The sequence below is a fragment of the Rhamphochromis longiceps genome, linkage group LG17, assembly GCF_057381845.1.
Source record: "Rhamphochromis longiceps isolate RC_006_pf linkage group LG17, R_longiceps_female_GT1.1, whole genome shotgun sequence".
Lineage (NCBI taxonomy): Eukaryota > Metazoa > Chordata > Actinopteri > Cichliformes > Cichlidae > Rhamphochromis > Rhamphochromis longiceps.
This window is the reverse complement of record NC_140573.1, coordinates 29326557-29349951: the sequence shown is the minus strand read 5'-3', so window position 1 is coordinate 29349951 and position 23395 is coordinate 29326557. Positions and strand designations below refer to the sequence as shown.

Sequence of the window (23395 nt, the reverse complement as noted above, 5' to 3'; positions counted from 1 at the left end):
AAACCTCATTAAGATTTGGGCAATGGGGTTAAAAAGGAGAAAGAGGTTTGTGTGTGTGTGTGTGTGTGTGTGTGTGTGTGTGTGTGTGTGTGTGTGTGTGTGTGTGTGTGTGTGTGTGTGTGTGTGTGTGTGTGTGTGTGTGTGTGTTTTTTTCCTGGAGGTAGTCAGTGGAGTTTGAATGAGAATGAATGACAGAGCGTGAAAGAGAAAGAAAAAGAGTTTGTGTGCAGTGTTCTCTGCTGAGCTCCACAGAGGACCTATCATTACCAGATGTCTCAGTATTTTGCTTCCAGACGAATCCCTGCTCACCGCCTTTAATTCGACTCTGCCTCTTTCTCTTTCTATCTTCCCTTCTTTCTTCCTTTCTGTCTGCTCGCCCTCTTTTTCTCTCTCCTTCTTTTCCTTCCTCCCTTCTCCATTCCCAGCTGTTTTTGGAGCACACAAGCACGAAGGAAGTTCTCCACCAATTGTTTCGGTCCTGAGAGGAGCTCCGCAGTTGGACCCCTCCCCCTTTCTGTCTCACTCCCCTTTCCCTCCTGCTACTCTTTTCCTCTCTCACCCTCTCTCTCTCTCTCTCCCCTCCCCTTGTTGTGACAGAGCACACCTGCTTGATCTTGGCTGCATGCGCTCCGAGTCCAATTACCCCATAGGCCCTCTCAGCCACTTCACAGTCTCATCCCCCTGCTCGACTGGATTTTGGGAGTCAAGCTCATCTCAACCACTCTCTTTGCCTAGCTTCCACTGAGAACAGGTAGGTTAATCTTTTAACTCTGATAAAGGATGAAAATCTGAGAATGAATGAGTGATCTTAGCTCAAGAACAACGACTTGGGCTTGACTGTGAACAGATTTGTTTAGTTTGAGAATAGTTTTGAGATAACTCTTCAGATTTTTGTATCATTTAATGTCTTGCTTACACATATAGGGATGAATTAGGAACATCTCTTTGTCCATTATATAAAACTGACATTATTTGCTGACGATGTTATTTTCTAAACATGTGTCTACATGTGAGGCAAAGTGGGTTTAAGTGTGCCTCCTTTCATACTTAATTTTGCATCTGTGTGCATGTGTGTGTTGTATATATTCCCGATTTGTTGCCAAGCCTTGTTCCCACAGCACTCTTGGCTTTGTGATGAGACTTTAATCATTCCCAGTCCAATCTCCATACAGCTCTGAAAGCAGCGACTAGGGAAGGGGGTGTGGTAGTGCTGTAGATACTAGTACCTCGCTCGTCTGCCAAAAAAAGTATTATTTTTTCCCCGTATTTGATCTCCAAAGTATCCACCAGTGAGGACTGTGTGAAGTTCTCTCACTTTACAGTTTTAACTTGCATTTCTAATTTGTTGGTTTTTATGGCAGCTGACCAGAGAAGTGTTTGGCCACTTATTTGTTGACTGTTTAGATGTAACCCATATGTCAGGGGATTATTCAAATGTGTTGTATTTTTACATGGCAATAGAATCAGATTTGCAATGCTTATGGAAGGGTTTAAGAGAGGAAAAGGGAGAAAACTTGGACTTTCTTTCTCCTTAACTTGGTTAATTCTTTTTGTCATTATTTGCTAACGTCAGTGGAAAAGATTCTGATTTGTTGCATTCATTTTTCCCTCTCCCTCTCTCTTTCTCTCTTTGTTTAGCTTTCTTTTTCTCTCTTTTTTTCCTTTCCCTGTGGCGTATTGGCCAGTCTACAAGTAAATGAGTGGAGAAAAAAAGTTGAAACGACAACAATGAGGATTTCTTTGTGTTTATTCAGCCCATCACTGCATGTCAAGATGTTGATTGGAAAGGTTGTTGCTGGTGCTTCTCACACTTTCCATTTCAGTGACTCATTTCAGGCCATTTTAACCCCAATCCCTTATCTGTCTGCTCAGTGAACCTGTTTCCTTTCAGTACATACCTCCTCTGTCCGCCGTGGCATTTGCAACTGTGTTTTCACAGAAGCAGAGCAGCGCCCAAATTGCTAGGGGCAACTTAAAGTGAGAAGAGGAGATGAAAAAGGAGGAGATGAAAAAAACCCTCTACCTGGCAACACACAGCACCATTAATCCTGTAATGGTACAGCTTCCTCTATCAAAGAGGTCTGAAGACTTCCCGGCAAGCCACCACACAACTCTGAGCTAACTCATTACATCCTTTCTTTGCCAGCAGAGAAAAAAACTTAATAAGGCTCAGCTGCACTGAATGACACTGAATGGAATGGAGTAAAACTGGGGAAAACTTAGAAACAACACAGAAAGAAAAATGTCACTTAGAATAGAATCGAAGCCAAAAAGAGGCATACACATTGTGCTAAAATACACCCAGAGCAATAAAAGTACTCCTCCAGATCATAGTTTCTTGGGCTAAGCAGCTGTTTAATGTTTGAACCAGAAACCAGAAATACCAGATTTTAAACTAAAAGCTGGACGGCATTTTTTTCCATTTGGAATTCAATTGTTTGGGTCAAAAAAAGGAAAAGAACAATGGAACTTGAATGGACATCAGCCTTGAAGTATTTTCCCCCTGTGTGTGTTGGAATACCAGAAAGTTCCACATGTCAGTCCTTCAGGCCAAAGTTAAGGGGTCAGACAGAGAAAGAAAATACCAAAAGCTATGAGAGAAAGGCTTGGCAAGGAAGGAAGAGAGCACAAAATGGGAGGAGGAGATGGAAAGAGAAGAAAGGTGGAGAAGGTTGGGCAGTTTGTCCACGTCTGTACAGCACAGACGTTTGATAATGGGACTGAGGCTGATGGCAGGTTGACAGCTCTTCACATGGAACAGCTGAAATGTGGTTTAACCACTCACTGGCTTTCTCATACTTTGATTCCAAACACCAGGCAAGGTTTTAAGACCCAAGAAGTTCTTTCAGTTATATTTTTTAGTCTGAAACTTTTAGTTTCTCTATGAAGAAACTACTTTGAATCATAGTGGTGAAAAACCCTTGGGTTTTTCTTGGAGCCTAAAACATCCCATCATGCAGATATACACGGAAGGAAAGACTGATTTGGCTTTACTCATATTAATTTTAGAGAACTCGTTGGCACTGACATTGTTTGTTGGCAGTGCCTGTGCATATTTTCAGATGTTCATGTTCTCCCTCACAAAATCCCCCAAGTATGTATCAGAAATTCGTTGACTGTAACGACCACTGACTTGTTGGGTAACTGCTGAATTAAAAGTTCTCAGTAATTTTACCATAGTCATCAATCAAGCATATGTGTTTGTGCAATCATGTGGGAGGGGGAAACATATTCATTTGCTGATAGGTTAAAGGGGCCACATGTGTTTTAAATGTCCTGTGGCCTTGTAAATACCTTCCAGTGATTCATGGCCTGCAGACACTCTGCTAAGTCAGGAGCAGGCCTGTGGAGAGTTAAGAGGAGAGGAGCGAGGTAGCAGACAAGGGTCGAGAGTGGCAGTTAGCGTCTGCTTTATGGTGATTGGTTCATCATGGTTTGATTTGTTCAAATTAAAGCTCTGTGGTGTTTAAAGCTCGAATCTGTTTCTGTTCTGCTGTTGCACTTTGGTCGATCGAAAGTGACGAAGCATAGAAGGGAAAATTGCTTTACTCCCTCTTGCAGGCTCCGTTTCCTGTCTGGGATTCATTAATAATGCTGAGGCCAGTTTTAGGGGAGAGTGGAGGGAGGGAAGGGAGATGAGACAAAAGTTGAAGACAGGAGAACTGACAAGGATGCCACCGCCACAGGAAATGTCAAACCCTTCCCCCCCTTTTTTTCATTAGTAGCCTGGACTGATGAATCCCAGGTTTCAGATACGTAAGAAAATATTGTTGAATGGTAACCTTATCGATTAAAGCTTTTCACAGTTGCCCGAGCTTTTCACATTGCTATACCTAGTTTGATTCTTTGGTCAATGCTTTGAGAAGCCTTTGATGATCACTGGAAGCCCTTTCAAAGTCTTTGGAAGTCATTAAACCATCAGTTGTCTCAGTGCAGTAAAATACGACGATTAAAAATTGCTACTACACCAGTATCTTGATCCAAGTGTGTTTTAAATCTCACTATAAAGCCAAACATATTTCTCAAGTTAGGTTCCAATGAATGGCTATATATCACTTCTGCACATGCTAATCTTTGTTTTACTGATGAGGACATTTTTTGCAGCACTGTTTCTCAAACATGCATTTGTTTTTAAAGTGCAAGTGTTTGCTTCATAGCTCAATAACAGGAAACCTTTTGTCTAGCAGCTTTTGCCAATTAGTTTCTGTCCACTTTTTGTCAACAAAGAATTTCTCATTGTCACCTTCCAAGCTGGCATACAGCCACACCATCAACAATATTCGTCATGTTCCTCGAATAAAGCCACTCTGACCTGAAAGATCAAGCAGGGAGGTTTGGAAGATGGTTTAATGCGGTTACTATTTGTTCACACTTTCATGTGCGTTTAATTTGAAATGTAATTTAGAGATTTTACAAACATTAAATCACTAAAAAATATATATTAAAGTTGGGTTTTTTTGTTTTTATTTTTAATAGAAATAAAAGATGTTTTCTGCATTTTAGGAACAAAATGATAAAATTTTCTAGTGTTATGTTTGTATCTCCAGCTTGGTGGTGTCCTCTGTAAAACTGGAAGTGATAAAGTGAATCACATTTATCCTGTAACAGAAAGTTGTATCTTCTTAGAGGGAATTAGAAATGCACACACTGGTGTGATCTGGGGTTTTGCAGGGTCAAGTCATGTTCCTGCATGCTGTTCAGGGCTGACAGCCCTTCGGGTTGTTTGAGAAGCCATATTTCAGATTTGCAGGCCAATCCTTCGGGGCCTGTAGATGCATCTGAGCAGACTGGTAATTAAGGAAGCAATGCCTGGGGTGCAGCAGGTTGAATTTTAACTTTTTCATTGTGTCTGTGGGTTTTTAGAGTAAACATTAAAGCTTACAGAAAGACTTTGGGTGACCAAAATTTTTAGTTACTAGTTACTAGTTTATAAATTTCTACACCTCTTGACCCAAAAACGCCTAACTTAATAATGCTAATACCACTTAAAGTTTATTCTGCAGCTATGATTCCAATTTCTTAGTTAACGTCCCAAAGAACAATCTCTGTCTGAAAAGCTTTTAGTTTTATTTTTCTTGGGTTTGTTTCAAATAATTTTACTCTCATCATCAGCAACTCCTAAATCTTAATATAAATCATGAAGTAGTAAGCAGTAAGCTTTGTGTTTGCAGTATTGCTGCAGCAGTTAAAGGCTAACAGAGCTCAGTTTGAGATTGCTCTCATCTCGTTCTTCCTTTTGCATGTCTGGCTTCCATTAAAAGATGCTGAAGTGTTTATGGACACCGTCTGACAGATTGATGGCAGGGAAACTGAAATTCTGCACCAGTGAACATGTTCATGTATATCTAGTTGTGTGTTTTTGGCCAGAGGTCAAAGCAGACAGATAAGGTTCAGTAGTCCTTGGTTATGTGTGCCCATTTCTGTTCTGTTCTGTTAAATAAACCTGGTTTTGCTGATTAATTTGAGTTTTCAGCCTCTGAAATGTGCCAGATGTAAGGAGTTTACAATATCAGTAGTTCACTGAAAAGATTGGCAAAGTGGCTTGAAATAGTTAAACTATAATGCTTTAGCAAATGAATTATCATGCAAAACAGGTCCATCCAATTTGACATAGATACTTTGTTATAGATACTGTGTCAACAGCACAACATGATGTTGGTTATAGTTATTTTGGTACCATATGATCTGGCATCCACTGGCTCATAATACTCATAATACTGGCCTACGAGTGCCTTACATCCCAAAATCCAACAAAATTAAAGAACACTGCATTCAGTTTCGTAGATGAGGTTTTTATTGGATTGAATTTTCTGCTTTGATTAGATATGAGAGCCTAACACAGCCAAGATTACGCAGCCCTTGGAAGACTGGAACAACTTGTCCTCTGGATCAGATGTTTGCTGAGACCAGAGCTTTTTCATTCAACACATTCAAGTAAAACAAATGCAACATGTTTTTAAAGCACAGAAAGTTGAATCTGGACATTAAACACATGATCATGTGACACAATTCCAGTTTCTAATTTCCAACCTATAGAATCAGCTGCTTTGTTTTGGGGGGGGGGGGGTTCTGGTTTTTGCACTTCATAGCAAAACAAGGAAAGTTAAGAGGCAGAAACGAACCTATCGAACTTGATTCCCCTCTGAATGGATGTGATTTCAAGCTTGGTCACACTGTATGCAAGCACTGTAACCGCTGGACTGAAGCTGTACAGTGTGTCAAATCGGTGGCTGTTTTGTGGACAGAGACTATAATTACTGCTCATGTTGAGAGTCACTTTGAGCCATGATCCCCATGACCCGACACAACCTTAACCAGGATTTGCACTACGTCAGCACTCACTGTCACTCCCATTCTCTTAAAAGCTTACAAAATAGTTTAAGCAACAAATCTAGTATTTTCATTGTGACATGCCTAATAATAGAATAGAAAAAGTACTACAGTACAAAAAACAACACAGGTACCTGTGTTAACACACATTAAAACAAACTTTTTGTTTCATCCACACTTGAGAAGACCTTAACATGAACCCAGTCACACAAAAAAAACCCCAATAAAATAAACATATGGGCCACTAACATCCTATGTGTGCTCAGAGGCCATATAAGCAACCTCGGAGTCACTTTTAACCCTGGCCAGCTGATGGTTTTTGTTAAGTTTCATCATCCTGGTCATGATGCTCAGGTCAAGGTCGGCTGCAGACCAGCAGCTCCAAAATTGTTTGTTAGCAGCTGTGGCTCAAAAGTGCCCTTCAATTATTGTGGCACCACTAGGGAAGGAGGAACGTTTGGCTTTAAGGTTGACAAGCAGATTGCTGGGTCTTTGAGACTCTGCATGCGTGTGTGTGTGTGTGTGTGTGTGTGTGTGTGTGTGTGTGTGTGTGTGTGTGTGTGTGTGTGTGTGTGTGTGTGTGTGGTTATCTTTAGAAATAGAAAAAAAAGGAAGTAGGATTCTCCCAGCGACTCCACTTGTACTGTAGATATAGACCCATACAGAAGATGAAGTGTTCGACAAGCAAACGATCATTAGATATGATATACAGCTGCAGCCATGAAATTTCTTGTCATGCATCTTCTTTGAATTACTGTAAAAACGCAAGCAGCTGTTAGCTAAAATGGTTATTAAAAAAAAGAAACAGGTGCAAAAAATATGAAACACGCTTAATGAAAAGGTAAAAATTAATGGAAAATGAGCCTGTAGAGGTAATCCAGGACTTCTTTGATGCTACATACTGGAACCAGAGTACTTGGTTCACCTCATGGACAGGACATTAACAGTTTTGCTGGCAGAATCACAGAACACATTAAATTTTGTGACCACACTATCTCCCCAAAAAGGATTTCATGTTGATTTATAAGATAAGATAAGATAAGATAAGATAAGATAAGATAAGATAACCTTTATTAGTCCCACACGTGGGAAATTTGTTTTGTCACAGCAGGAGTGGACAGTGCAAAAGTTATGAGGCAAAAATTAGAATACAATAAGAATAAATACAGTACACAACTGTACAGAATAGAATAAAATAAAATACTATATACAGTAGAATAAAATAAAATAAATATACAATAAGATAAAAATAGAATACAAATACAAATACTATATACAACTGAGTAAAAATACAACGATGACAGAAAGGATTATTGCACTTAGTATTATTGCATATGTATGGATGTGTGTGCTTGATCAGTTAAAGTCTTTATTATGGAGTCTGACAGCAGTGGGGAGGAAAGACCTGCGAAATCTCTCCGTCCCACACCGTGGGTGCCGCAGTCTCCCACTGAAGGAGCTGCTCAGTGCTGTCACAGTCTGCTGCATGGGGTGGGAGATGTTGTCCATCAGGGATGACAGCTTAGCCGCCATTCTCCTGTCACTCACCACCTCCACTGGGTCCAGAGGGCATCCTAGAACAGAGCTGGCCCTTCGGATCACCCTGTTCAGTCTCTTCCTGTCCCCAGCAGAGATGCTGCCGCCCCAGCAGACCACGCCATAAAAGATAGCAGAAGCCACAACAGAGTCATAGAAGGTCTTCAGGAGTGGGCCCTCCACCCCAAACGACCTGAGTCTCCGCAGCAGGTACAGCCTGCTCTGCCCTTTCCTGTAGAGGGCGTCTGAGTTATGAGTCCAGTCCAGTCTATTGTTCAGATGAACACCAAGGTACCTGTAGCTGTCCACAGCCTCAATGTCCATACCTTGGATGTTCAGTGGTTGCAGTGGAGAATGCTTGTGCCTGCGGAAGTCTACCACCAGTTCCTTGGTTTTACTGGCGTTGATCTGGAGGTAGTTCAGCTGGCACCAGTCCACAAAGTCTTGGGTCAGACCTCTGTACTCCTTGTCGTCCCCATCAGTGATGAGGCCGACTATTGCAGAGTCATCAGAGAACTTCTGCAGGAAGCACTGGGTGGAATTGTGGGAGAAGTCTGCAGTGTAGATGGTGAAGAGGAACGGAGCCAGAACCGTTCCCTGTGGGGCCCCCGTACTGCAGACGACCCTGTCCGACACACAGCCCTGAGTCCTCACATACTGTGGTCGGTCGGTGAGGTAGTCCAGGATCCAGGTAGTGAGGTGATGGTCCACTCCAGAGTTCACCAGCTTGTCCTTTAGAACCGAGGGAAGAATAGTGTTGAAGGCACTGGAGAAATCAAAGAACATGATTCTCACAGTGCTTCCAGCGGTCTCCAGGTGAGCGAGGGAACGATGTAGGAGGTGAATGACGGCATCATCCGCTCCAATGCCAGGCTGGTAGGCAAACTGAAGTGGGTCCAGTGATGAGCTTATTAGGCGCCGAAGCTGAGCCAGGACCAACCGCTCCAGGGTCTTCATCAGGTGGGATGTCAGAGCCACCGGCCTGTAGCTGTTGAGGTCCTTGGGGCGTGAAGTCTTTGGCACTGGTACAACACAGGAGGTTTTCCAGAGCTGTGGGACTCTTCCCAACCTCAGGCTCAGGTTGAAGAGGTGCTCCATCACCCCACACAGTTGGTCCGTGCAGGACCTGACGACCCTCGAGCTGATGCCATCTGGACCCGCTGCCTTCTTGCCATTAATCCTCCTCAGTTCCCTCCTAACCTGGGTGGTTGAGAGAGACAGGCTGGAGCCTTGTGTTGAGTGTGTATTGGATGCTGCAGTTGGGGGTGGGGGGGAGTGAGCAGGGTGAATAGAGGAGGTGTGAAGTGTCTGAGGTGGAACAGCAGCAGTGGGGGTGGGTGAGTCTGCAGCCGATGTTGCAGACTGCCTCATGGCTGAATCAAATCTGTTGAAGAAATGATTCAGTTCATTTGCCCATCTCACATCTTTATGAACAATCCTTTGGTCATTGAAAGAAATGCCTAATGAAAAGATGAAGTCTTCATGTCTAGGGATAGGGTGGAGCTGAAGGTTAAGTTGAAAATGTAAGAGCTCATAGAGGAGGAAATTCAGAAACTCTGCCAAAGCACAACAGACAGCCGACCAGTGGGCAGGCTGGAGAAAGCAAATGTCTTGGCCCACTTGATGCTGCTCATGAAAACATCTCTTGACCCTCTGTAGTTTGCATATAGACCAAATCTGGGAATGGAGCATGCAGACATCTGCAGTATGTGCTGCAGAAAGCATACTCCCATCTAGATAGCAACAGGATCACCTTCTTTGATTTTCCAAGTGAATTTATCATGAGAAGATACAGGAAATGTCAGTAGACTATCTCAGCGGTCCCCAACCTTTTTTGCGCCACGGACCGGTTTATGCCCGACATTATTTTCACGGACCGGCCTTTAAGGTGTCGCGGATAAATACAACAAAATAAAACTAGTACCGGTACCGAAAAAAAGAAGATTTATTCATAACACACGTGAAAAGACCCAGGAAAACCGAGTTAACGATAAGAACGATAACAAAATAACGCTGAAAACCAATACAAACCCTGAAAAAAATACATTTCACACCTGAGCCTCAACTCTCGCGGCCCGGTACCAAACGACTCATGGACCGGTACCGATCCGAGGCCCGGGGGTTGGGGACCGCTGGACTATCTGACAGCCAGGACTCGGTGTGAGTTTGGGTAGTGCTCTGTATGAATTGGTGATACAGTATGAAAGAGACTATATTGTCTCCTGTTCCTGTTCACCTTATACACCTCATAATTTCAGCAAAGTTTGCAATACAACCTACAGAAATACTGACAATTCTGCAGTGGTTTGCTGTATTGGTGATACAGGAGGAGAAGCATGGAGCACTACTGGATGTTTTTTCTAGAGTGGACTGGGAGGTATCATCGTGTGAATATGAAAGGCTACGTGGGCCATGGTTATGCTGGGATAGGATATTGATGTGGTGTAGGTGTAAAAGTACCCAGGGATCCACATGGATTACACAAAGGCTCTATGTAAGAAGGGGATAAGTGGATGATTTTCTCTTACAGACTGAAACTTAGGTGCCAAAAGGACAGATAAAGGAAATCTTTCATTTCATTTCATTTGTATTGTATATCTCATTCTATAAATGTTTAAATGTTAAGCCTTCTCTAGTTCCAGCAGTAACAGTAGAAATGCAGACTTGACCATGGTCACAATAAGGCTGACACGTGGATTGTAACAATGTAAAAAAAAAACATTTTAAAATATGAAAATGAAAATATATTATTTTATATGATTGTTATTTTTAACAGTATCTGTAAGGGAACCCTCAGTCGGATGACCCTCACTAATCTCTCTAAACTAAAGGTGTTTTTACTTCTACATTTCTTATTCTTTTTCTTATAAACTGAATTCTTTTGTCTGCTTTTGACTTATTGCAGCATTCAACAGCATCCAATTCAACAGAATTTGGTATTTTCTAAACTTATTTTCTAAACTAAAAGACTATATTCAAAGTGTATCCACCCAAAACCTTCTGTGTCATTTCAGGCTCCCTACTATCAGCACCATGAGGTCTGCCTGTCTCTCTCTGCTCCTGGTCACCGCCTGCTGGGCTCTGCCCTTTCGCCAGTCTGGCTTCTTAGACTTCATGATGGATGAGGGGTCAGGGGACCCTGTTACTCAGTCCCCATTGCCCCCCGTGATTGGAGGCCCTAAATGCCCCTTCAGATGCCAGTGCCACTTGCGTGTGATCCAGTGCTCTGACCTTGGTAAGGCAATACACTTCCCAGTGGTGGTTTATATGGTTGTGTAGACTTGTTTTCTAGCACTGATTAAACAATATGAGAATTATCCATGGTTAAAGTCCAAAATCTTTCAGTATATATAGACAAACAGAACTCCATCACCTGTAAAGATATGCTTTGCATGTTTCTTTTGGGTTTGCTTGAGCACAGCTAACATCTATTTTAAGGCCTAATTCCTAAACATTTGTGAGAAGAAATGTTTTCTTCATTCAGTCCTTCATGTGCAGTCCTGTTCTAGAATCAAAATGCCTGAGCTTGTTCCACTGTACCATTCATGGCATTACATTTTTTAACTCTTTCCTCCTCAGACACCTACTAGGGGTAACCATAGCTTCTCTTTTCTGTCATATTTCAGGCCTGCTTCCTAAAAAAAGATTGGGTGTGCATCAGGTAGTGATGGTTATTTCTCCCTGTACAGTTCACTAGTGCCACCCTATTAGTTGCCAAACCACATCTTAATTTATATATAGAGGTGTGAAAACTCATCATTAAGGGTACTGGAGAGATCACCAAATGTTCTTTATGGGGGAAGGAGTTAAGAGCCTGAAAGAAGTCACTTGCTTTCCTCGCTCCACCCAAACCCAAAGGGTCATTGGAAGGGTGTATTGTGTTACTCATTCTTGCACAGTCCTCCAGAGAACTTGTTTTGATACATTAACTGCTTCCAGATGCTGGAAGTCTTATTTCATTTCTTGTAACAACAAGATTATCTTCTTTTTCTGGATAACAGCTTTTCTTTAATCGCAGCAGCGATTAAAGGTTAACCTGGACTTCATAAATATATTCTAGTACCGTAAATTAACCAAAAAGTGCTTCTATAAGTTTACATGGTTTATTTACCAAGGTTAGAACTACTATTAGTTGGGTTTTTCATTCATCACACTCACAACAATTTACTCAATAGTCATCTTCTTTGTTTGGACCTCATCTGCCATGTTTGTCTAATCTCATGTATGGTATACACAAAAGGTTCAGTCATCTTTCAGAATCCAACACACAAAAGTCCCTGACCTCATTTATATTTGGTTATTATGTAAAAGTGCTTGACTAGGCAGTTCGGTTTGACAATTCTTTGGCCCTGTTTTTGTTTGGAAAGTATGAGCTTCAAGAAGGAGCAGGACAGGGAGGAGTGTCACTAATGGAGGATACTAGGATGAGGAGTAGACAGACATCGCATAAACAAACAAAAGATGTTTCAGATTCTGGAAAAGAAGCATAAGGAGACAGGCAAACAAATACGAGCAGGCGACTCAAACGGTTAAGGGACAGACAGGCAGTCACAAACACAGACGGTCAGAGAGACCAGTTCCATTATGTCATTACTCCAAGAGGGGCCGTGAGCAGCAGCACTTTCCCCAAAGATGCAACTCTATTCTCCACTCTTGCATCAGCACTATTTTCCAGATCCCCCATCTGCTCCGCAGATCTGCTGGCACATCCACAATAGACATTCAAATGCTCAGATACACACACACACACACACAGGAATAAACATTGCATGTGTTTGGACACACACAAGTCTGGCCATAAAATGTCTGAAAGAACTCAGAGATTTGGATTTTTCTCAGTGAGGCTGATTGCTGCTGGCACGATGACAGTTAAAACATTCAGGGGGAAAACCGGTGTAAGGGTCAAAAGTTGCGATTATATCTGTAAGAAAGAGGTTTTGCTGACAGGCTGCAGAACAGCTTTTCTTTTTCCATTACAAGTAATAAAATGGCGCAATCCCCCATTAAACCTGTAAAGCTAATTGTCTTTTAAAAATATATGACGGTATAAAGTGAGCAACCTGGGCATCACACCCTTCTGAACAACCCAAAAAAGTCCCAAACTTCCCAAGAGCCATTTGGTTCTGTGACAACTCATCCTTCCCAGACACAGTTCCAGAAAACGACAGGAAATTTCATAAATAGTGTCATTAATTCTTTGTAAGGCTCCAAATTAGTCCAGTCTACTCCAAAGCAATCATGCACTTGAGATTGTAATCACTCTGATATAAAACTGAGTGATTAGTGAAGTGAGGACAAAACTCGAAGCCCAGTTTTTTCTTGCTCATTTCCCGATTGCTAACAGATGAAAAACAAGAAGTGAAACATTCAGTTAATTTATGCTGTAATTTTAAACATTTTTTAACATTAGACTTTTGCTATTGTGTAATGAGGCGTTTTTCTTTCAAGCTTTGCTTTCGCAGTACATTTGACAGCTTGGCTACAGTTCATTAACCACATGAGGTTAACTTAAAGTCTCCAGTCACACAGGCTTAGAGAACGATCAGAGACCCTCCGGTAACCACCTGCTTCTAGGGGGAAATGTTTATTCCCAAGCTAGTTGACCAAAACTTCCTTGTTTTGGTCGCTAGCGTATTGGTGCTCTCATAGTATGAATGGAGGTAATAAAGTTGCCTACTGGCCAGCTACTGTCCAAGCTGTAGTGAAACTGTGAAAACTAACCAGAAATGAAGACCGTTTGCCTTCAAAGTTAAACCTGCAACTTTTGAAATGTTTTGGCTGCAGTGCCGAGGCTCAGATTTTATTTTTAAGGCAGCTAGGCAGCGAGTATTTGCAGAACAACATGAAAAACTACAGACAACCACGCCAACTCATTTCACCCACGAGAAAGCCAGCAACCTTCAGGAATCACTACTAACCAGTCCAGGGATACAGATTTGTCCCTAGCAACCAGTGATTGTATCACATACAGGGCAGACAGCTCTCCAACATAGCGTGCATGACATCACATGGAGAACATTAATTAAGCCAAACTTCGTGTCCAGAAAACAACGCATTTGTTGGGCCTTATGGAGTTCATATTCAGGTCATTTATGGCTCAACTACTTTGAATCACATCAGATTGCATGATCATTGCACAACGCCCTTTATCTTGAATGTTTTTGAGTTTCTTGCGAGATTTTTTTCCACACATGAGATGTCAAATCATTATTCACACTCAAATAGAAAACATTCCTTTTTAGCCAAGTTTTAAGTTAAATGTTTTGAAGGGGTGGTTTTTAATTAATTTGACACTCTTATTATAAAAAATGAATCTGCAGATGAAACATGCCGTCATAAAACCATGTATTTTGTTGGATAGTCAGCACCACATGTTCCACCCATTTTTCTTCTAAACCTCCGGTTACATGGAGTACTTATTAAGCTGTATTTGTCACCAGATAGTTGACTGTAAATTGTAATAAATAGTGTCTAGCTGAGGCAGATGACAGATGTTGGAAACTAGGTTAAGGCCATATTTTTCAGCAGTTGTCATTTGCCTGACATATTAATATATATGGCGTATTTTTTGCTTCTATTAGAAACCACAAACACATCCTTTTGAAAGTTTTTCCAGCTGGCTTTCTACAAAATTGTTGCTTTTACAATAGAGGCATCAAAAAATGAGTTTTAGGCCCGTGGAAGCAGAGATGTTCTGACTTTTTAGAAAAGAATAATAAAAGGTGTGTGTGTAAGACTAGAGCTATACAGTGCAGTGATGTAATGATGACCACAAACTGCTGTGTTAATGTGTCATGCACTGCCAAGTTGGAAAAGCTGACAGAAAAACAAACCAGCAGGAAATAATGTTTGGGTGAGCCAAACAGAAGTAGTCACAAGTTATTGAGCCAAAATTTGTCAAGACATACGTATGGAGTGGAGAAACAGAGTGTAACCTTTTTTGTTAAACAGTTTATTCTACGCCTCTTCCTCTCAAATGTAAACTGCCCATTAGGAATCTCGCCGTATGTTTTTTTGTATCACCACAGAAGCATAAAAATCTCCTAGATGTCTTCATTCAACTTTTTTGAAAACTTGTCTTTCACATCAGATGCCTTTTTTTTAATTTGCTCATGACGTGCCGCGCTAAAGTCCAAGCAAAAGGATCTCATGTGACCTCAGTGTCCAGGTATGCAGTTGCATTAATGCCAAAGGAAATTTGTTTCAAGGTCCATTTCCACCATGTGTGCCTCGCAGCACATCAAATAGTTTTTCTGTCCCTTTGGAATGTCTGTTCTTAAGATCTTAAAGTCAAAGCACCATCCTGTACTGTTAGATATTCCCAAGCCAGTATGCAACAGACATCATGGAGAGGCTTTATTCAGTAACACTGCAAGGCAGACAAACACACAACAGTTATCACATGTGGATTTGTAAGTTTAAAGGACCTAAAAATTAAATGTGTGAAATTGTGAAAAATTTGTTTTTCTTGGCTGTTCAAATTAAAAACAAATCATCAAATCAGCTACACCTGTTTTTGTTTATTGCTTTGAAAAATCGAAATCATCGATTCATCCACACTATCAAAAAAAACTGAGTGATGCTCAAAAAAACATGTTTTTCAGTATCAATCTGATTATTTTTATGGGATGGTTTAAAAATCCACACATGTTAGCTGACAAAAAAAAAATCCTCCTTCCCAGGATGAAGACCAGTAACTCAAGACATCACATTCAAACATCTGTGTCCAAACTGTCTTTCCTGCAGCTCATGCTGAGCACACATTGCCTCTGGCAACAGCACAAAGTTCCACAAATACACACTACACATTTTCACACAGTCGGACAAAGGCGGACAGAAACCAGGGAAGAATAGCGGGTAATCGTTTTGTATCCATTTCCTCTTGGGGTCAGAGTGTGGTTAACCTCTCAGCACCTGAACCACCACTGTCACCGCCTTACTTCAAACTCCACCATCCATCATTCCGATGGATTTATTGCACTTGTATGCTGCTGACTGTCATAACCACACATGCAGTTAATCAGGTTCTTATTGAAATCGCCTCCTTTAGGCCTGAAGGCTGTCCCTGAGGATATTCCAGATGACACCACCCTGCTGGACCTGCAGAACAACAAGATCACTGAGATCAAGGAAAATGACTTCAAGAACCTTAAAGGACTACACGTAAGAGATCATTCGCTTTCACAGGGTCGCGTGCCCATGAACCATTTGTTATTCCCAACATTATATAATGTCTGAAGTTATGTAACTATAAAACTCACCACAGCTGTCTTTCAACATAAAACTTGATTATCCACACTGGGAAACATCTTGTCCATCCATCCATCCATTCGCTTCCGCTTATCCTTTTCTGGGGCGCTGGAGCCTATCCCAGCTGTCATAGGGCGAGAGGCGGGGTGCACCCTGGACAGGTCGTCAGTCTGTCGCAGGGCTAACACACAGAGACAGACAACCATTCGCACTCACGTTCACTCCCACATTCACACCTATGGGCAATTTGGATTAATCAATTAACCTAACCCCACAAATTGCATGTCTTTGGACGGTGGGAGGAAGCTGGAGTCTTGTATTAAATCAATTTTTTGATGTTGGATAGATCCTCCACCTCCATAAAGCACCACCTCCATTTCCCTATACAAATAGTAAATACCACGACTGCCCCTCTCACAGTCCCCCAGTCCATGGAAAGCATTATCCCTATAGGCCTCACAGCCTTACACCTCTGAACTCTCGTAGCTTTCCTTCTCGCAATAAATGCCTCAGTCTGACAGCCAGAGCTGTTTCCAATGTAATGTAACTGGCCTCACAAGGGGATTGGTCCACATACCACATATTGCTTCATGTCTGCTCCAAGAGAGGGCAACAGCAGGAGTGAGATTCCTCTGAAAATGCATTAGTAATAACACCCACCACCACAACATCTGCTGGGTTCAAAATATCTTTTGTTTTTGTTGCGGTTTTATTCGGAAAGTACGATTTCTTTCACAGTCCTATGGTGCATATAGCCATGAAACTTTCTCAGTGGAAAAACTAGAAGCCACCAAGGTGTAAAGTTTCAAATAAATGTTCAAATTCCATATAAATAAATATCAAACAGTGATCTGGATGTGAAACGCTGCTGCTGTATTTTCTAGACTGAAATGTTGCTGTTAATGCCTTGAACTCATCATTTCATGCATTTTTAATTAACTTTAACACTGTTATAGACACTAGGCAGCAATAAAAACATTTTACAGTCAAGAATATCATATTATTTCCCTTGTATTCCCTCTTACAGGCTCTGATCCTCGTGAACAACAAACTCACTATCATCCACCCCAAGGCCTTCAGCCCTCTGACCAAGCTGCAGCGCCTGTACCTGTCAAAGAACTTGCTAAAGGAAATGCCGGCTAACATGCCAAAGAGCCTGCAGGAGCTTCGCATCCATGAGAATGAGATCACCAAGATTAAAAAGGCCTCTTTCCAGGGCATGTCCCATGTCATCGTCATGGGTATAAAAATTTACTGATATAGTTACCACATTATATTTATACATATTCTTTTGCTCTTCCCTCAAGTAATTACATACAGAGGAATAGCTAGCAGGTCTGATTTACATTTTAAAAGAAGCAAACTTGCTCATGTAAACACACCGAGTATGCAGCTGGTGGCTTGACGGCCTCTGGGAAGGTTGATTTAATGTTTTGTGTGTGACCTGTTAATGTATTCTCTATTGTGTCTTAAAATACAACCCCCACTTCTTTTGCAGAAATGTACAGTTTACAAATCAAATGTGCATATTTGGGCAATGAGCTGTACTGCTGTTTATCCATCTAGATTGTTTTGCTATGAGTTGATCCAAATTTTGGAGATAGTGTCTCTGTTCTTCTGAATATTCTCTGCAGAAGGATCTGTGCTTTTCCCTTGGCTCGGTTCTAATGTTAGCTGATTGCACGCTTGTGCAAATTTCATACATGAAATCGCAAAGTTGTTCAGCATAGTGAAGCCTACAAGCAAGATAAGGCAGAGCCAAATGTAACAAAACTCCCTGCGTTCTCCTAAAATACCAACACATCTTCCCAATTTGGTGTGACACTTTCCCAATCATATATGTAGAAAATGATGAGCTTACAGTTTTTATAGCTTAGAATTTGGTGTTTAGGTTCAATTATCAATTCTTCTGCTGTAATAATAACAATATCAAACTTAAGTTGTTTGATTAAAATGTACTGGAACACTAAAAGGCAGGAGTTGTTTATCTTCACTATATTTGCAAGATTAAAGAGGTTTTCACTACTGAAATCTCCAAATCTGGGCAACTAACAACAAAACTTGCTGTGAATTGTCCCATTATTTTCCTCCTCACTTTGATAACTCATATCTAACTCTTAAAATTCCCTGTCCCACAAATAAAGTATCATTGTGTCACTGATTAAACTAAAGCCAGCGTGTGGATTCAATCAGCTGAAATACAGTGAAAGTGGTATGAGAATGATGCTCCGTCTGTGACAAACCAGGAAATCTGGCATGGAGAAAGATGACTGTGCAAACAGAATTATTTCATTAGTCAGCCCTCGTTGTTCCCGTAACACATCCAGGGAGGAACTAATTTGGGATCCATTTCTCTTTTTTCGTCATGTGTCCTCAATTCCATCTTTTTTTTCAGAGCTTGGATCCAATCCTCTGAAAACTGCAGGAATTGAGGCCGGTGCTTTTGCTGACCTGAAAAGGGTGTCTTACATTCGCATTGCAGACACTAACATCACAGAGGTCCCCAAAGGTATTGTTCTCATCTATTACCACAAATAACTCCTAAAAGAAGATTTGTGCATGCGACTGGATTTTAGTTTACAGTGAAACACTTGGTTTAGTGTAAAAAGAAAAGAAAGAAGGAATACTGCATATTCCTAGACTAGAAATATCCTCTTCTTGCTTTTTTTCCCTCACAGAAGATTGAAGAAGTCATAGAAGTTGCTACCTCTTAATACCACTTGGTTTTTGATGTGGATCTATTGTCTTGTGGGTTCGCAGGTCTGCCCAGCTCTCTCTCTGAGCTTCACCTGGACGGAAACAAAATCACCAAGCTGACAGCTGACAGGCTCAAAGGCCTAAATAACCTGGCAAAGTAATATGCATATGTTTATCATTTTAAACTGTGATTTCCTTTGCATTTTGAGCTTTAAAGTGAGTGCAGGTGGGACCACTTCAATGCAGTATTAACCACTTGCAACTACATGGCCGTGAGTAGTTGTAGTAGTTGTAGATTTAATGCTTTATGCTTAGAAAAAAGGAGAAAAACTTGACTATCCAGAGTCCGGAATTTAAAAAAAAAATGCAGATGCCCAAATGGATTTAAGAGTAGAGCACTGGCACATATTTACGTGTAAGAGGGAAAAAGTTTATTATGGGGTTTGTAATTGAATGATAATTAAGCTGAGGGTGCCTGCAGTCGCTTGCAGACAGGCTGGAGTGCAGTCAGAAGGGAGCCGAGTGAGTGGGGCACTCACTCTCCTATGGTTTGGAGTTGGTTGAGTTTTGCAGAGCTAGGTTTTTCTGCAGTACATAAAGAAGAACAGTCTGGGGAGGTTCACTGGAGACTGAAGTAAGCCTCTTAAGACACGCACTTTTTTCCATTAATCCTAGGTCATCTGAATTTGTCAGCTTCAGCTCTGAATGTGCACATTTTGTCACATTTCTCTGCAGTCACTTTTGCATCATTGCTGCTCCCTTTAGGCAGCTTTTTTCTGATTGGTTGCCACTCAAAAAGGTTTGGACAGCTGGTGGGCATGGCTCCTATGAGTGCAGCTCTATTCCTGACATGAGTACTACATCAAGAATATCTGCTATCCCTGATATCATACAGAGCTACCAGACATTTGTACAGCAGGCTGAAGTCTAAGCTTGTGGCTCATAATTTATGATAATGTACCTTTCTGAATGAGTTACCTTTTCGAATTGTGTTTCCACTCTTTGGTTTGGCTTGTTGACCTGGAAAACTAGCTGCAGTGTTACTGTTTAAGCAATTTTCTGTCTGGAAAACCCTAAAGCCTAAACAGTGGTTTCTGGATAATCAAAATAAATGGTTTGCTCATAAATTTGACTAGAACGTGTTTATAAGATCACTGCTCAGATTATGCCAGGGATGGCATACCAAACCAGAACAAAGAACACTTTGATGCAGAAGTTGAGGGAAGAGGAGCATAAGATGCTTTTTGTTTTCCATTCTCTCATAATGAAGTAATTGAGTGGGAGATTCTGGGCTCTGCAGCAGGTGTGGATATTTTCCTGCATGCGCATTTCCTCTGGTAAATCTCTCTCACTTCCTTTCAGCTCATTTTATTAGCTATTGAGGACTTTGGAGTGAATGTCACTGGCTTAGTTTGCAATGTACTACTTTTTTCTACTTCCTGATTTTTCTTGCAGGCTGGGTCTGAGCTACAATCAGATCAGCTCTGTGGAAAACGGCACATTGGCTAACGCACCCCACCTGCGAGAGCTGCACCTTGACAACAATGCTCTGACCAGCGTGCCTCCTGGCCTGCCCGACCATAAGTACATCCAGGTACATACTCATCTGATTAACGTTAGGATTATGGCACTTTTCCAGTTTTCAATACACATCTTAATCAAAGGAAGGTTGTTATTGCAACCACTTATTTCCAGCACTGTAGTTATGTTTCTCATTCTCTTATGGTTTGATCACACACAGCTCCTTTTCTCTGATGTAAACCATGCTGAAAAAGTTTACTTTGCTGCGTTTTTTCATTTGGGTTGTTTAGGTTAACAATGCTCGATTACAAGTCAGCCAAGGCTTTCATAACTCAAGTCATATGGATTCATTTTTTGTTTGTTTATTGACTGTTGGTAGCTTACACTGATACAATCTGATCTGGAAAGTAGGGGGAAAGTAGACGGGCCATTTAACGTTTAGTTTGGCACTTTGATATCTCAAATGTGGAACTACTGCTTCAATCTTATCTCAGAAGGCTCCTTCATTTAAGGTAATTCCCTGAATTTCTCAATAGATCAAAACGTATTAGATTACAAACTACCTTTTTCTGTGAATGTTGTCAAGAGCAAACATCCCAGACTTTTGGAAGAAATGAACCAGGTTGTTGATATAACTTTTAAAATTTGCAAACTATGCACAGTCTGCACAAATCCTTTACTTCCAGCACAGATTGGGACACTTCCATTCTCTGAGTCAAAAAGGATATTGTGTGATTCATCTGCAATTCCTGTTCCCAGACATCCCACGCAAGTCTGTGGAAAGCCCAAAGTGGCATGGCAATAATTAAATGACGATCAGATACAGTATGAGAAGGAGAAACTTGCAGAGGCAGCAGCAACTGTAAGCATGCTGGAGCACATTAAATAGCACACCCTCTATGAGATTTACCAATAGAATGAGCAGAAATGTATCAGCCGATGTGGACTGATAGAAGTTGCATAACAGAAGGTTTTATTGCAACTGTAAGAATATCTACACTGCGATATTTAGGGTGTTTTTTTACATTAAAAAAAAACAAAGAAAGGTGGACAACAATATTGTTTTTAGTGAAACCAGATGTTTAGAAAAGGTGCCACATACAAAGAAATTATTTATAGAAGTCTCTTTCATGCTTTTTGTTCTGTCTTTTGACTTTTCCATTGTATATGATGACATATTTAGCAGGGTGACTCTGAAGTCTGTAATTAACATTATAATGTTATGCCACTTTCCCGCCTTTGCTCCTAGAGCCTAGCAGCTTTGTCATTTTCCTGAGTTCTCCATATTTTTTACACACCACTTGATTAGCATGTATGCAGTCCTTTTCTCCACTGTTTTTAGTTAAACATTCTGAAGAGAGGAGGGAAAAAAGCCTGGCTTGGTTGTTGCTATCATTCATTTTGAGACATATTATTTTCCTCTTAATCTGCTTTATTCTGGAAAAGCCAAATTATTGCCATGCACGTTCGGTGACCGAATGTTGTTATTATTTTAATCCCTGCTCTAGGTGGTCTACCTTCATGCCAACAAGATTGCTGCTGTGGGAACAGAGGACTTCTGTCCTCCCGGCTTCAACACCAAGAAGGCCATGTACTCTGGCATCAGCCTGTTCAGCAACCCCGTGCCTTACTGGGAAGTTCAGCCAGTCACCTTCCGCTGTGTCTTTGACCGCTCCGCTATCCAGCTCGGCAACTACAGGAAGAAGTAGAGCGTCCTACATGCCACTGCAAGGAAGTGTGTGTTTGTAAATGAGTGTGTGAGAGTTTTGTATGTGTGAGTGTTTGACAACAGCCCCACAACACTGACTCCCTACCAACACTGCCTTTCCACAAATGATGATACAGTTAATTCGCATACTCATTTCAAAACTCTGTGGACCTCAAACACAACGTATCAGATTCAATATTCAGCTTCAAGGTTTGTGCAACGATAGTACCCACAGCTTACTGCAACTACTAGCACACTACAGTGACGCTTTCGTGCACAGGGCACATCATTCACGGGACCAGTTACGCAAGCATTAATATTGCATATATGTTCACATAAGTGCTGTAACATATTAATGTGTATAATATGTGCAATTTATTCAGTGGACAACAAATTAAAAGATGAACCCAAACCAAAAAAAACCCCCCAACAACAACAAAAAAATCTCACTCAGTGGAAATCTCAATTTAATCGCCTTTTAGACCTGTAGCATTGTATGAATTAGCTGGCCTGTAGAGCAGGCAGCAATGGGTTAACTTGTGTTTTACCCTTTAACAACCGGTATACTAGAATGTAGTAGATATTGCCTGTGTACTAGGAATAGACTTCAAAGTGTAATATTACCAAGCTGCATTTCAAGAACACAGAGTGTCTATTTGAATTGTTCTCAATCCAAGTAGAGATAAAAGCAGCAGTGATTTCATTTGCTTTGTGATATCTTGTGCTTCCTTCCATGTTGTTTTAGCTCTGGATCTTTTTATATATTTTCTCCATCACATTCCATCTCCTGTTGTGTTCCAAGTGTGTGCTTCCCATAAAACAAGGTGAAAATAGCTTGTTAAATGTAGAATAAATCATATATGTTTTAAACAGAAGCCATGCCCAAAGATTTATATGCATGCTCTTAATTTTTCCTTTCAACTTGAACCTGATGCTTTCTTTATTGTCGTGTTAATGCGTGTATGTATCTACTTCATGTTTACCTTCCCTTTATTTTTATTTTTTATTCTTTTTGTTGGAAGTTGGAGGGTCTATGTAGACTGACATGCCAGCAGCAACCATGTTGGTGTGAATGTTGTATGTATAGATGCTGTATATAAATGCTGTATAAAAACCTCTCATTGCTTAAATGCACAAGCACTTACCATAGCTCAGACTTAATATATCAGCAACAAACGTGTTCCTCTTTTTTTCGGAGCAGGGGCTCCAGCTAAGTTGTCATGAACAAAATAAAAATACTAGTGGAAACAGTAGCAGTTTTTAATGGTTACAATGACCAGAATTAGCATTATTATCTTTGGTGTGAATGGAGAGTTAGCTCCAAGGTCACTGGATAGCACAAATGATCAAGCG

The 23395-nt window shown here is 41.0% G+C and overlaps 1 protein-coding gene across 1 annotated transcript; it reads left to right on the top strand.

The window, feature by feature from the left end:
- Window positions 1-568: 568 nt before the first annotated feature.
- On the top strand, window positions 569-22464 carry dcn (decorin). The gene is made up of 8 exons (XM_085386219.1): window positions 569-751; window positions 10881-11101; window positions 15917-16029; window positions 17144-17357; window positions 18512-18625; window positions 18877-18970; window positions 20269-20407; window positions 21843-22464. Exons 2-8 carry the CDS (start codon window positions 10900-10902, stop codon window positions 22041-22043), a joined length of 1077 nt encoding a protein of 358 aa, XP_085242345.1. The 5' UTR covers window positions 569-751; window positions 10881-10899; the 3' UTR covers window positions 22044-22464.
- The last annotated feature ends 931 nt before the right edge of the window (window positions 22465-23395 follow it).